Source organism: Malaya genurostris, chromosome 2 (genome assembly GCF_030247185.1).
Source record: "Malaya genurostris strain Urasoe2022 chromosome 2, Malgen_1.1, whole genome shotgun sequence".
In the NCBI taxonomy this organism is placed as follows: domain Eukaryota; kingdom Metazoa; phylum Arthropoda; class Insecta; order Diptera; family Culicidae; genus Malaya; species Malaya genurostris.
Genome location: NC_080571.1, coordinates 9,475,519 through 9,490,261, shown reverse-complemented (window position 1 = coordinate 9,490,261; position 14,743 = coordinate 9,475,519). Strand labels below are relative to the sequence as shown.

At 38.9% G+C, this 14,743-nt stretch overlaps 3 protein-coding genes across 3 annotated transcripts; 2 read left to right on the top strand and 1 right to left on the bottom strand.

Annotated features, from left to right (window-relative positions):
• Positions 1–7,255: 7,255 nt before the first annotated feature.
• On the top strand, positions 7,256–8,682 carry LOC131430797 (uncharacterized). Its single transcript, XM_058596009.1, has 2 exons — positions 7,256–7,498; positions 7,554–8,682. Exons 1-2 carry the CDS (start codon positions 7,333–7,335, stop codon positions 7,850–7,852), a joined length of 465 nt encoding a protein of 154 aa, XP_058451992.1. The 5' UTR covers positions 7,256–7,332; the 3' UTR covers positions 7,853–8,682.
• Positions 8,683–10,194: 1,512 nt separating this feature from the next.
• LOC131430793 (opsin-1-like) lies at positions 10,195–11,583 on the bottom strand. The gene has a single exon (XM_058596003.1). The coding sequence runs from the start codon at positions 11,409–11,411 to the stop codon at positions 10,287–10,289; it is 1,125 nt and encodes a 374-aa protein (XP_058451986.1). The 5' UTR covers positions 11,412–11,583; the 3' UTR covers positions 10,195–10,286.
• A 718-nt stretch (positions 11,584–12,301) lies between these two features.
• On the top strand, positions 12,302–13,640 carry LOC131430794 (opsin-1-like). The gene has a single exon (XM_058596004.1). The coding sequence runs from the start codon at positions 12,431–12,433 to the stop codon at positions 13,553–13,555; it is 1,125 nt and encodes a 374-aa protein (XP_058451987.1). The 5' UTR covers positions 12,302–12,430; the 3' UTR covers positions 13,556–13,640.
• Positions 13,641–14,743: the final 1,103 nt, after the last annotated feature.

The following is a 14,743-nucleotide window of genomic DNA, read 5'->3' as shown; positions in this document are numbered from 1 at the left end:
ATAGGTCTTACATATGTAGTGTATAATAATTTTATTGTGTATGGGTCCTGAAAGTTATGACTGAAGCGTTTAATAAAGCCCAGCATGCTATTTGCTTTATTGATTATGGTATTGTAGTGTTCCACAAAAGTGAGCTTGGCGTCTAAGATTACGCCTAAATCTCTTACAATTTTACATTTTTCTACAAGCTGATTTCCTAGATGTATGTTTGTGGGTATAGTTTCATTTTTCCTACTGAAAGTTATTGAGTTACATTTTTTTACATTGAGTTGGAGTAGACTTTTGCAGCACCAAATGTGGAATAGATTGATTTCGTTCTGGAATATTACAGCGTCGTTGATATTTTTAATTTCCATGAAGAGTTTCATGTCGTCTGCATATATAAGCACTTTCAGATTTTTGAGTATGAAGGAAATGTCGTTTATATGTAAAATGAAAAGGAGAGGCCCTAAGTGAGAACCCTGAGGTACGCCAGATGTTACATTAATTGGTTCAGACAGAATGTTTTGGAAGCGGACTACCTGTACACGATTCGTTAAGTATGATTTGAGCCATTCCAGAAGAGTATGTTTTATGCCATATTTTTGTAGTTTGTGTAGAAGTAAAGGTATGTCAATACGGTCGAAGGCTTTGCTAAAGTCAGTGTACAGAGTTTCTACGTAGTTGCCGGCGTCCATTGCATTCAGAGTGAATGTCATAAATTCTAAAAGATTTGTTGTAGTTGAGCGGCCTTTAAAAAAGCCATGTTGTTTGTTTGTTATTACATTTTTAAGTTGATGAAAAAGTTTTTCGTTTACAATTTTTTCAAATAATTTTGGAATGCATGAGATAATGGCTATTCCACGGTAGTTCCGAATGTTAGATTTTGCACCAGATTTAAATATTGGTACAAGAAAGGAAGATTTCCATGCTTTAGGAAAAGTACATTTATTAAGTGATAAGTTAAAAATTAGTTGTAGTGGTAGTGTAAGTTCTTCAGCAAGATTTTTTAAAAATATTGGTGGTATACTGTCAGGTCCAGGCCCTTTTGAGGCGTCTAAGTTTTTCAGTGCTGTCAAAATGTCATGTTCTGATAGATAGTTTACAGAGATGGAGCTAGAAAATGCAGGTATGAAAGAGAAGTATTCACGGTCACGGTCAGTTTCTGAATAAGATGTATATACTTCCTGGAAAAAATTTGCAAATTGATTGCAGATTTCTGTACTATTTTTCCCTACATGTTCGTCGAGGTGCATTTGAGATGGAAAATTGTTGCTTTTTAGTTTAGTTTTTGTGTAGTTAAAAAAGTTCTTAGAGCAAGTCTTTATTCCGTTTTCAATTTTGCGGTTGTATTCTTCGTGTGCTGTGTTAATGGCTATTTTGAGTTGATTGCATAGATTTAAGTAATTTTGAAGATGAGCGTCACTTTTTTCTTGTTTGTAAGTTTTGTGTGCTTTTTGTTTCCTATTTTTCAAATGTTTTAGTTGTGAATTGAACCATACGGGTAATTTGCTGTTATGATTTTTTCTTCTTCTTTTCATGGGCAAAGTTTCGGATAATATTTTGTTTATAATGTGATAGAATTTGTTTACTTCGACGTCGACATTTCCTTCTGTGCTCAGTATGTTCCGCCAGTTTATTATACTTAGTCTACACTTGACTTCTTCAAAGTCAATTTTATTGTATTCCGGCACTTCCTCATATTCCAAGTCGTAGGGAAGGGATGCATTGTGTGTAAATAATGAATATTCGATTGCGGTGTGAAATGCTTCATTTTTCCATAATGGCAGGTTTGATGCGTTCACACAAAAGTCTTCTGTGCAATTTGTGAAAAGAAGGTCTAAATATGCATTTTGTTGATTTTTTACGGAGTTTACTTGATGTAGGCCAAAATTAGAAATTTTGTCGAAAAAGTAGTGCAATGTTTCGTTTTCTCCAACGACTGGGAGTAAGATTGATTCATTTTCAATGTCAGAAATGAAGTCCGCATTACTTTGATTGAAGTCGCCAAAAATATGTAGCTTCACTTCGGGTTCCATATTCGAAATAATTGTGTCTAAAGATTGAAAGAATAATTCAAAAGAGAATTTGTTCGCATTTTCGGGTGGGAAGTAGACAGAGCAGTAAATATGTTCTTCTCCCAATATTGAGACTTTGGCCCATACATGCTCAAATTCTTTATATTTAGGAGTAATAATTTCTTCAGAAGTAAAGCAAGAGTTTATGGCTATGAGGACTTCGCCTCCAAATTTTTTCTGACAGAGAGATAAATTTCGGTCGTGCCGGAATACGTTAAAATTATTTCCAAATACTTCTTCGCTTCTAACACTTTCATCCCAGCTGCTTTCAGTTCCAAGGATTACGTCGAAAGAGGAGGTTATTAAATTTTGATGAATTTCTTTCATTTTGGCCGGGCTTTTCATGCGGTTGAAATTTTGGCAATAGACCAAAATTTCAGTCACATTTTGTCTATGAAGCGAAGAAGTATTTGAGAATTCTGGAATACTTACATTACTAATTCCTGTTTCTATTCCTTCGTCAAAGGGCGTCGTTATTTCCGAAAATTCGGCCTTGTAAAATTGTGTTCGGCTTCCCGGATTAGTTGGAGTCGGCGGATGTGTTCACTTGTCAAAAATTTCCCATAAGAGTCCAGGTCGGCCTGCGCTTCCTTAGGTTTCATTCCATATTCCTGATGCACTTCGATGAAGATTCGTAGAAGGTGGTCAGGTGTTGTTGGAAGGCCTTCTGATGCTAATAGCATTTTTATACTAGTTGGTGTCATACCCTCGATGCATACTGTAGATTGTTGATTTTTCATGTATGACAAATACAGACGGACGACGTGCATTATTTTCGGGTCACGAAGTCTTGCTTTCAAGAAGCGTTCGTCGCCATTTGCAGATTGTGAAGTAAGGCGTACAATTGGAGGACGCATTGGATCATAGTTAGTGGATGGTGCAGCTTCGATGTCATTACTTCCTAAGACCGGAGTAGTGTTGTTTTGAATAATTCTTGTTCCTTTGTAAGGGTTGATGGTTTCACCTTTTTGAAAATTTATGAATTTTGAGGCAATATCTGCACCTGGATGCCCGGAGAATTGAACCCGTGCAGCTGCTAGTAAGTCCTTGTCCAATGGTAAGGTATATTGTAATGACATATTATTGTTATTGTTGTGGCAGGTGTTGTTACTATTAGTGTTCAAGTTGCTGTTGTAGTGCACATTATTGTCGTTGTTGTTGTTGCTGCTGCTGTTGTTGTTGCTGTTGTTGTTGTTGTCGTGTTTGCTGTTGTTGGTGTAGTTGTTGTTTTTACTGCGTATACTGTAATTTGTATTATTTTGTTGTTTCCGCTTCCGATGTTTTCGTCTGATGTTTGCTTTTTCAGCTTGTTTTTCTTGCAGCCGTCGAGTGCGCTGTTTCTTGTCATACTCACTCCAGTCTCGTTTCCAGATTTTTTTACTTCCAATGAAGCGCCAGCCACTGTCGCATGTTTGAATTTCCTTCTCTTTGAGTTCTTCAGCTAGAGACTTAGGTTTGGTATTTTGGTCTTTGGTTCCGATACTGGAGATTGAAGTCGATATTGCTTTGACTTCATCTCTCAATTCTTCCAGAATAGTGTTAGGTATTATTGCATGGACTTCAGATTTGGTAGGTAGTAAGAATTTTTCTTCGAGGCGAAGAAGCCGTTCGCTCATTTCCTTGATGTGCTGGTCATTGACTTTACTAAAATCGCAAACGTTTTTTATGGCACTGTGTAACGAGGCCTCGAATGACTGCATGCGCTGACCTACTTTACCGCAAATGTTGTGGTCGTTTCTGCTGATACTGGACAATGACTGCTTCACGTCGATGAGCAAGCGCTCGACACTGTCGAATATTTCCAGGTAATGGGTTTTCATGTCTGCAGTGGTCCGGTGATACGTTTCCGTTTGATTTTTTGTGTGCTTTAGAAGTTGCTCCTGTAGATGAAGTAGTTTTAGAGTTTCAGCTCCTGTGCTTATTAAATGTTGACAGTCGGCACACACTGGTACCATAAATGCCAGAATAAAATTTTCTTGATGCCGCTGCACGCCGATGCAGGCTGAATGGTACGATTTTTCACAAAATTCGCATTTCCAAAGGAAGCGATCGTCAATATTAATACACGATTTTACACCGCACTTCATTATTCTAGATAAAATTTGTCCGAAAGGCTATGAAAAAAGCCCGCGCACGATGTAGGCTACGCGTCAAAAAATAAATAAATATAAATTACTTGCGGAGCGCTCGAAAAAGCGAACCGCGCCCGATGACTGTTCGAGGCGAAAAAAAAAAAAAAAGAAAAAAAAAATACAGAGAACGAAAACCAAAATCCAGTTTCCCACAGATCAATTTTTACAAATTTAGATTTAAATAAAAGGTGTTGAATTTTCCGACTTCCGATTCCAGAATTACAGATCGATGAGGAAAAAAATTGTTGGTTGTAAGTAATAGGTGAAAGATATTATGTTCAAAGTAGTTACATTCGGAAGCTATGGATATCTTTCCACCAACTCACGAATACTACGTCGAACGAACTGTTCATCTTTCGCAGCGATCCAGCCGTACATTAGAGATGGTCGGGTAAGCAGTTTCTTAAACTTGAACCCGACCCACACCCGATCGAAAGTAAAAAAATATTACCCGTACTCGATCAGAACCCAACCCGTAACCGATCCGAACCCGAGAAGTTAGTTCCGGGTTTAGAGTTTTTCTTCTCTATTACTGGTGCGTTCGGAAGCGGAAACCGGGGACTAATAGTCTCAAAATAGATTTATATATCTACTAACTAACAAGGTTTGCCAACTAGATGAGTTTACCAATAAATTTTATAAAAGTTTGCACCTCGTTTCGCCAACACTTTTGCAAAAATACTCACGAAATTGATAAATTTTCATTTATCGCGCTTCAATGCCAGAACCAAAAGTCGGATCTGGATCAACTTTCCGGGGTATTTATAAAAATTTTTAAGACTTTTCAGTTTGTAAGAATCGGTTAAGAAATGAGTGTGTATTTTCTCAAAGATTTGCACTTATTGCCTTGTAATTCCGGAACCGGAAGTAGGATGAAGATAAGACCTTTCGTTTCAATCTAAGTTAGTGAAAATCGGTCATGCCCTTTCTGAGAAAAGTGAGTTACAATTTTATTATTTATTTGGTGCTTATCTCTCTGTAATTTAGGAATCGGAAGTCGGATCGAGATGAAAACTCAACAGAGGTCTATGGGGTCATAAGACCTTTCATTTCAATCTGAGTTTGTGAAAATCTCTGAGAAAATCGAGTGACATTATTTGTCACATGCACACATACATACATACTTACATACATACATTCACACATACACATACAGACATTTGCTCAGTTTGTCAGCTCAGCTGAGTCGAATGATACATGACATTCGGCCCTCCGGGCCCCGGTTCAAAAATCGATTTTCACAGTGATTGTATAGCATTTCTAAACATATTTTATTCTAAACCCGAACCTGAACCCGAATCTAAACCCGATCTCTATCGTGAAGTCATTCTGCTCAGCAAGTACGTGACACATTGGTGAAAACAAATGTTAGTCGAAAGGGACCCAGTCTGGGGAGTATGGTGGTTGGGGCAAAAGATCCAATCTGAATTCAGAAATGATGAATTCGATCACTTTCGTTGTCGGTGCGGGGGCGTTGTCTTGGTGATAAATAACTCTTATTGTCTTGTGGAGCATGCTGGTCGTTTTTCAAGCATGGATTGATTCACTTCCATCATTTGCTGTCGCTAGCGATTATTATTTACAGTTTACCCAGGCCCATAGTACAAGACAATTTTTGTTTCCACCAAATGACCAGCATCGGTTTTTTTCCGCAGCGATTGGTTTGCAGTTGATGTCACGAACCAGTGCATTTGGTTCCTGTCGAGAGAGGAAAATTACGCTTAACGTTTTCGCTTTTCCTGGTGTCTATTATTCAGCCCATGAGGAAACCATTTTGCCACTTTTTGAATCTTTCCCGTGACGTGTAGACTAACGATTAATTTCCGCCAATTTTGCTTTCGTTCAACAATCCTTGAAATTCAGCATTTTGAATTCTTTGGTTTGACCTGTTTGTCTTTGAAACTGAAATCCCCCCACTTTGGAATCGTTTGAGCCATCGTTCACAAGTAGCAGCCGTTAGAGCATGTTTTCTGGAAGCTTCAACAAGAGGTTGATGGGCTTCAGTAGCACTTTTTTTTTCAAAACAAAGTTACGAACCAACAGTACTAAAATTCCCGCAAATACTTTTCATTTGTAAAGATTTTCGACATGTTTACTTCACTAAATATATATAACACTAACTTGCAATTTGCATAACAGCAATCTCCGATACGATTACCAAAAGGATAGGTAAAAGCGGTCAAAAATTATAAATTGTGACTCATTAAATTCACTCAGAGATGGCTGAACCGGGAACTTATATTCAAATCAAAGTTATAGTTCTCCAACTCACAATATTCGATTTTCCTATAATAGCGGAACCAGATAAAATTTGACTGTCACTTTTGAAGCCACTAGACCTTTTATTTGAATTTAATTTAAATCAATGTAGTAATCTCTGAGAGATCAGAGTGAATTTTATTGTAGTGGTGGTAGATAGGGGAGTGTACCGGTATAACTAACTGCAGATGACACTATATAATTCGAAACCGGAAATCGGATCCAGATAAAACTCTGGAAATGAGATCTGGAAAATCAGACCTTTCATTTGAATCAAAGTTGTCGTGAACCGGTACATATTTTCCTTACCCTCTCATGCACGTACATACACACACAGGACGTTTTTCGATCTCGATGAGCAGAGTCAAACGATATAGCCGGTTTCCAAAGTGCTTGCATATCTTTTCTATATGAGAAAGACAGAATGTCGGAAAACATAAATTTATTAACCACTCGTTTCCAAACAGTTCAACAATTTTCTTGTCACTTCAAAGTAATGACAATACCGCTGCAATACATCAAACCAACAGCATGGTAATTTGTTTCCAAATTTTGTGTCAAGTGATTAGAAATCGACGCCTACAATCAGAGAGGTGCGTTGAATGCACATTTATGGTTCAGAAAATATTGACGGATTGATGAAAAGTTTTGATTTTCCGACAATATTTTCGTCAATCCGAAGAAGTTTTCACTACACGACCAAAAGTTTTGCCGATTCCGATACGTATTGACAATAATATTGTACCGTGTTAAGCCGCCTTTGGAAATTATCGATCAAACAATTCACGCGCTACGAGTTAATTATTTTTACTATCCAAGCAACCGTGTCATGTTGTTTGACTTTTGTAAATTGTGAAAGAAATAGATTGTTCAACTCATAAAAAATGCAGTCCGTCGCGGGAAACATTCAAACGGCGAAAAAAAATTGTCTTTCCCAGAATTATCCCTTTCGTGTAGATCCCGAAGAACCGGAACAACAGGAGTGCGTTGATCTGCCGGAGACAGAATATGACAGCAATTTTGTTTGTCGTAGATTTGTTAACAAACCGAGTAAGTCATCAAGCTGTACAGTCATTTTTGTTCAAATATCGTGATACTGTTCTAGAATCGGAACGGGATTTGTGGCGCGAACAGTTTCGCTTGAAGGCAACAGAGAAAATTTTAAAACAAGCACAGGAGCAGTATGAAACTATTCATCGACAGGAGCAGGAACGTATGCCGCTGAGGAAGCAACCGGACTATTACATGAGCCGGGACACAAGTGACGATCCACAGTATAACCTTTACAAAACGGACGATATGACAACTTTCTGGAGCTATCGTATGAGACCCAATACGTGTAGAAGAAGGAACACAAATTTTACGAAACCCATCAGTGAGCAACTAAATTATCAGTTTGGATGATTTTTTAGCTTTTGGTCGAACTTTTCTTTTTTTACTTAAACAACAATTAAACAAAGGCATCGAATCGTGTATCGTTATTCTTATTATTCATTCATGGCCTTCTGGATTACGAGAAATGTTATAACCTGCTAGATGTAAATATTCCGTATCCTAGACACAGTTCTCACTTCCACTTCCACTTTTATGTCACTCTCATATCGGCCCTTCGCCCTTATTCTGAATAACGTCGTATCGTTTTTTCCCTCGTATTTCATTTGTATTCCCCATAACGCTAGCAAAATCAAAGGTAGCTATGATTCGATCGAACCACATTCGATCGAAAAATCAATACGTCGTTATTCAGAATAAGGGCGCTTATTACCGTTCTCACTTCCCCTTCCACTTTCACATCACTTCACTTGATTTGACCTATTACTAGTATCACGCATAGTGAAATGAGCACTGTAGTGGCTCTTGTAAAAAGTTAATGATTCTTGTATTGAATCCGTATCCGGTTTCTGCTCTCAATGTTTTTGAGTGATGTAATTGATTTATGGACAATATTTAAAAATTGATGACTCGAAGAGCAAACGTAAAAATAGGCAAAACGGTGTTTGCATCTAACACAAACTTTAGGGATTTAACCCCTAAATAACCTCAACCTGTACGGCCATTGAGCCGAAACTTGTTTCGTTCGAGACATCAGTTTAGAAATCCCACTCAGATGCAACCGTGCAGTTTTTTACAAATAGCGGTTTATATTAAAAAAAAGATGTGGAAACAAGTAAAGGAAAACAATTATATACAAACGATTGTGACGATGTTGTGAGTTGACGATTAGGCTTTTTCATGTGCAGGGAATGACTTATACAAATGTATCGCTAAAAGTTAATAATAATAATAAATCAGTCGGATTATAACCATTTAAATTATTATATGAACATTTACTTTTGAGAATGTCATAGTAGACATTAACATTGAAAATGCGAATATCTACATCCAAGGATATCAAAAACATTTCCACGCCGGCTCCAAGTATACCAGAACTCCTGAGCTAAAATTTGATAACTATAGAATGGTACGACACTAACAATCTAATTGATAATAAAGACAAAAATATAACAAAAAAAAAACTTATAACGATGCCTCCAACAACAACAAAGCTTGTCATGACAAAATCTGGACAGATTCAACTTGGAATAACACAAATTCGCTGTTATCTGAATCCAAGATGCATTTTTACTCATTTAATTTCGCATTATTAGACATCTCAGAACTAATTACAGTTAGGCTGCATGAAGAATTGTTTATATTGAGAGAGTTTTCTTCTCAGGAGATGTCCTCTCTGTGAGGTGGATTTACCTCTTTCGGTACAACATGAGCTCCATTCGCTTTATACCATTCCAAAACATCTTTGGCGTAGTGATGCCAAAATCATACCAGAATAACGAGGGAGCGCCATGGCTGCGTAGGAATTGTAACAAACACTTCTCAAAGCTTATTTCACTGTATATTTCCTTGTTTACTGTCCCGGTAGTGATGAAGCTTTGGCTTCTTCGACCACAGCTGCATATTGCATATCAAACCAAATATTTTTCGGAAAACATTCAAAAATACATTCTAGGAAGCTGCTAAAGTTTTCCAGAACAGTTTCATCGTCCATTATCACGCGGAACCCTTTGTTAAATCTTCGCGTTACAACTTGTGAACCCGGGTTTTAGCCGTCACATTCTGTTTATCATTACGGTTTTCATACAGTACGATACAGTTTTCGCTTGCTGGAGAAATTTTTGTTTTGATAGTCACTGTACGTACCGAAAGATCTGGTATCTTCTGCGATATTTACTTCATCTTCGCGACTTTCTGGTGGTTCCTGAGATCCATTTTTGTTCCACTCCCAGTGTACCGAAAGATTTAAGAACGTTATGGACTGTGCATGCAAGAAAACAATGTTTTTCTGACAGTTTTCTTACTGATAGATCCGGATTTTCATTGCGATTGCGCACAATTGCTTTTCGCACTTGCTCTTCTTTGGACGCCATTCTCGATCTAAAAGCAAGTAGTACCATCAAAAATTGATTTTACACAATGAACATACACACCAAAATCAGTCTACGAAATACTTCAGTATTTCCAGAGATTTAGGGGCGTCCAAATTTAGTCGCAAGCAAGCCTTAGCCACTAAAACAGCGAAAGTAACAACAGTGACGACAAATCAATGAACGAAGGGATTACTGAATCATTATCCCCCAAGCCACGCTGAATGGTAAAGAGACTACCTCTCTTCAAAGAAAAAGGTATCGACTAGCACCAGAATTTATGGAACTAAATTTAACATACATGAAGAAAAAAAAACTACAAAATTAATCTTGCTTGCTTCAAAATTTGCTTTATTTTTCTAACTATTGTAAGGTTTCTGTCATTTGTCGTCCATCATCATCAGAAATTCAACTGCTTAAGCCTTTTCATCGGATGCATTCGTAGCATCTGATACAACCGACTGAGAATCAGCTGGACCATGGTTCGAGTGGTCGTCCTGGCAGGAAAGCGACGGGAAGGTCTTGTACAGAGCAGCGCGGTATTTCGGATGGCTGATACCGTAAACAATCGGATTGTAGACGGCATTGGCCTTGGCGAAGACCGATCCCCAGATAGTGGCCAGAGGGCTCAACTTGGCAGTTCCTAAGACTCCAGTAAAGTTGATGACCAAGTACGGAGTCCATGCCATGAACCACAGAGAGATGGTGACCAGAGCTACCTTAGCCAACTTGATTTCAGCGCTGGTTTGTTGAGCCTCCGAGGATCGCAGCGAAGCGACGTTCATCTTCTTGGCCTGCTCACGCATCTGTTTCTCGTGGGCGGATACAGCCTTCAGGATGAAGTAGTACGAGTAGATGATGGTGAACAGTGGCAGCCAGTAGCAGAAAACGGCGTAGACCAGGATGTACGATCGGCTGAGCCAGTCCTTGGTCAGGTAATCAGTTCCACAGGCAGTCATGTTTCCTTCCGGGACATATCGGTTCCATCCAAACATTGGAGCCAAGGTCCAGATCAACGAGAACAGCCAGATTCCAAGGATTCTCAACAGAGCGCCATTGTTGGTCATGGGCTTCGCTGACAAACCTTTCACGATGACATTGTATCGGTCAAACGCAATCATTGTCATTGTCCAGATCGATGCACAGCCGAAGATTGAACCGAACATGGCGTACAGTTCGCAAGCGAAGGCGCTGAAAGACCAAGTCTCATGGTAGCAGTTGATTACCATCGGCGGTGACATCGTAAACATCATAAAGAAATCCGAGAAGGCCAAATTGACCACCAGTAAGTTGGATGGGGTGCGGAGTGATTTGGTGGTTGTGAAGATGTACATCACGCAACCGTTGCCGGCCATCGATACGATTCCGAGGCAGAAGATGGCAAATCCCAGGATTGAGTGCCACAGTGGATTCATCGGTGGAAACTGGTTCCAGTGCGGGTGCACTAGATGGAGAATTTCAGGAGAAACCTTGTCGACAACGGTCATATTGCCGCCACCCGACTGCCAGGCTTCATAGTGTGGCTCCACGAATGCTGCCATTGTTCCTTTTTTGGCAAAGTTTTATTGGTAACTTTATAAAAAATTGTACTTGAACTTGTGTAGTACGTGTGCTAAGACTGAAGAAAATCGTTTGTTAGACGAACTACTTCAGACTTTCACTAAGAACTGAATGGTTACTGTTGCAGCACCAAATTACAACTCAGACGATTGTGACAGCATTTTTAAGTTTTATAGCAACGAACAGTAATTGAATTAGGTGTGAAAACATCGCATTCTTTGTATATCGTCACAATCCTTTTACAAGAAGTTTTGCTATATCTTCGCACAAACCTTCGAATGTTATCAATTGTCTATGAGTTGTTTGTTTCTTTTCCAAGTGATGCTCGAAATGCGTCACATATTTTAAGGTTGATAAAGAAATTCCACACATAGTGCTTCGGTTATTTTGCAAGTCAAAATTCAAATAAGTTCTGGTAGTCCAACGAAAACAAATCTGGAAACAGGTCGATAGTGACTACAACGAAATTGCATTAATATGAAATTATTCTAATTCTCTTATCTGATATTAGCATAATACTGAATAAGCTTAATATTCTAATGCAGAGAAATCGATAAACACTTCTTAAAAATGCCTAACTGAAGTGGTATTATAAGACGATTACAATGTTAAAATTGCACCATGTTGTAATTAACAGTTGACAAGCTTCGTCAGATTTTGACCGACAGATATAATAGTTTGTTCCTGTGTGCATCGGAATACTCGAAGAAGCACATGTGCTTATGCAAGTCAAAGCAAAAGGGGTAAGATGCTAAGCTGCTTTTACGAAGAAAAGGAAAACAAATTTTCCACCAATTATCCCTTTCGCTAAGTTCAAGGAGGATCTTAAATCTAATTAGAGCTTTCATATAAATTACCACGGCACATTGACACACTTTCGAGTCGTGTTTTGGGGTTGAAAAGCAACCACCGACAGTACAAAGTGCAAATCTGGAGTAGTTCGTCTAACCAACGATTTTCTTCAGAACATTTATTCAATAAAATCACCAAGGAAGAAACAATGGCAGCTTTCGTGGAACCACACTATGAAGCCTGGCAGTCGGGAGGCGGCAATATGACCGTTGTCGACAAGGTATCTCCTGAAATTCTCCATCTAGTGCACCCGCACTGGAACCAGTTTCCACCGATGAATCCACTGTGGCACTCAATCCTGGGATTTGCCATCTTCTGCCTCGGAATCGTATCGATGGCCGGCAACGGTTGCGTGATGTACATCTTCACAACCACCAAATCACTCCGCACCCCATCCAACTTACTGGTGGTCAATTTGGCCTTCTCGGATTTCTTTATGATGTTTACGATGTCACCGCCGATGGTAATCAACTGCTACCATGAGACTTGGTCTTTCAGCGCCTTCGCTTGCGAACTGTACGCCATGTTCGGTTCAATCTTCGGCTGTGCATCGATCTGGACAATGACAATGATTGCGTTTGACCGATACAATGTCATCGTGAAAGGTTTGTCAGCGAAGCCCATGACCAACAATGGCGCTCTGTTGAGAATCCTTGGAATCTGGCTGTTCTCGTTGATCTGGACCTTGGCTCCAATGTTTGGATGGAACCGATATGTCCCGGAAGGAAACATGACTGCCTGTGGAACTGATTACCTGACCAAGGACTGGCTCAGCCGATCGTACATCCTGGTCTACGCCGTTTTCTGCTACTGGCTGCCACTGTTCACCATCATCTACTCGTACTACTTCATCCTGAAGGCTGTATCCGCCCACGAGAAACAGATGCGTGAGCAGGCCAAGAAGATGAACGTCGCTTCGCTGCGATCCTCGGAGGCTCAACAAACCAGCGCTGAAATCAAGTTGGCTAAGGTAGCTCTGGTCACCATCTCTCTGTGGTTCATGGCATGGACTCCGTACTTGGTCATCAACTTTACTGGAGTCTTAGGAACTGCCAAGTTGAGCCCTCTGGCCACTATCTGGGGATCGGTCTTCGCCAAGGCCAATGCCGTCTACAATCCGATTGTTTACGGTATCAGCCATCCGAAATACCGCGCTGCTCTGTACAAGACCTTCCCGTCGCTTTCCTGCCAGGACGACCACTCGAACCATGGTCCAGCTGATTCTCAGTCGGTTGTATCAGATGCTACGAATGCATCCGATGAAAAGGCTTAAATGCAATTCCTAGTGTGCTCTTAGTTGATGTTGTTTATGTTGGGTAACCATTTGATTATTTTTTTAAATATAGTAGCAAGACAAACTGTGATGTTTTATCTGTTTATGGTCCTTACCAGCCGATTGAATGAATATACAGTCTTAATAGAGCAGCCGTTTGTGGATTGGCTCATGATTAATTCTAATCCTGATTTATTATTCTGATTGGCTTATGGTTGCTAAAATGCGCACACGATTAGTCTTTTGGGGAAAGAGCCTAAAGTGAACCTTTTTTTCTAGACATATCACAACAAAGGGTAAAGGGTATAAGTACTCAATATGTATAATTATAAATGTGCTGGAAGCACATGTTCGATTCTGATTCGTAAGAGATTAAGGCCGTGAGCCATCACGCGAATTATTTTGACTTTTAGTTTCATTTCGACAGTTGATCGGTTTTTTTTGTCGAGTAGTTCAATTTAACTAAAACTGCGGCTTATTTTGGGTTTATTCTGCACTTAAAATAGTGATATAATAATGGCAAAACACAGAACGAAAGAAGAATTTCTAGAGAAACTAACATCGTTTGACAATGTATTAAAACTTTCTATTGGGACATTTTCTTTGACTGAAAGTAAGCTTGGGGCTTATGAACCACGTAAGGCTGTGGATCATTTCGTGAATATTTCTAACTTTTGGTTAAAATCTGACAGCCTAGTAGTTACTCAATTGTCAATAATTAAAATTGTTTTTATATAACTGATGAAAAAACAATCCACATGTGAGAATATTTTGTAGTTCGAAATTTTTCTCATCTACATTTCAATTATACTACTGGTAATCGCTCTATTTCCAGTGCATTTAAATAAAAAAAAATCCAATTCTGAATTGGATCGACGATTTTAGTCGAATTTTTCTAATCCATAAAATCTAAACACCGAAATGTCAAGCTTTAACAAAAAGTTAAATTTATCCACGAAATTTTTTGTCATTTGATCAAGTCATGAAGAATTGTTACGTATTAGCCTTATGATACAGAAGGAAAATTTTCCAAGTCTATCGCTCAAAATTTATATTACAGTTGTGAAATTCTCGATAATGTGATACTTAAATTTTTGTTGTGTAATTATGTTTGGAAATTTTCTAATGAAAATTTCAACTGTAGTGAACATGTTGGAACATTTTGCATAATAATTCCATCCATACTAA

What these genes read in the sequence shown, in the direction of transcription:
- LOC131430793 (XM_058596003.1), bottom strand. Translation starts at nt 11,411, where the DNA reads ATGGCAGCATTCGTGGAGCCACACTATGAAGCCTGGCAGTCGGGTGGC.
- LOC131430797 (XM_058596009.1), top strand. Translation starts at nt 7,333, where the DNA reads ATGCAGTCCGTCGCGGGAAACATTCAAACGGCGAAAAAAAATTGTCTT. An exon ending in TAGATTTGTTAACAAACCGA is followed by an intron (nt 7,499 to 7,553) that starts GTAAGTCATCAA and finishes ATACTGTTCTAG; the next exon opens with AATCGGAACGGGATTTGTGG.
- LOC131430794 (XM_058596004.1), top strand. Translation starts at nt 12,431, where the DNA reads ATGGCAGCTTTCGTGGAACCACACTATGAAGCCTGGCAGTCGGGAGGC.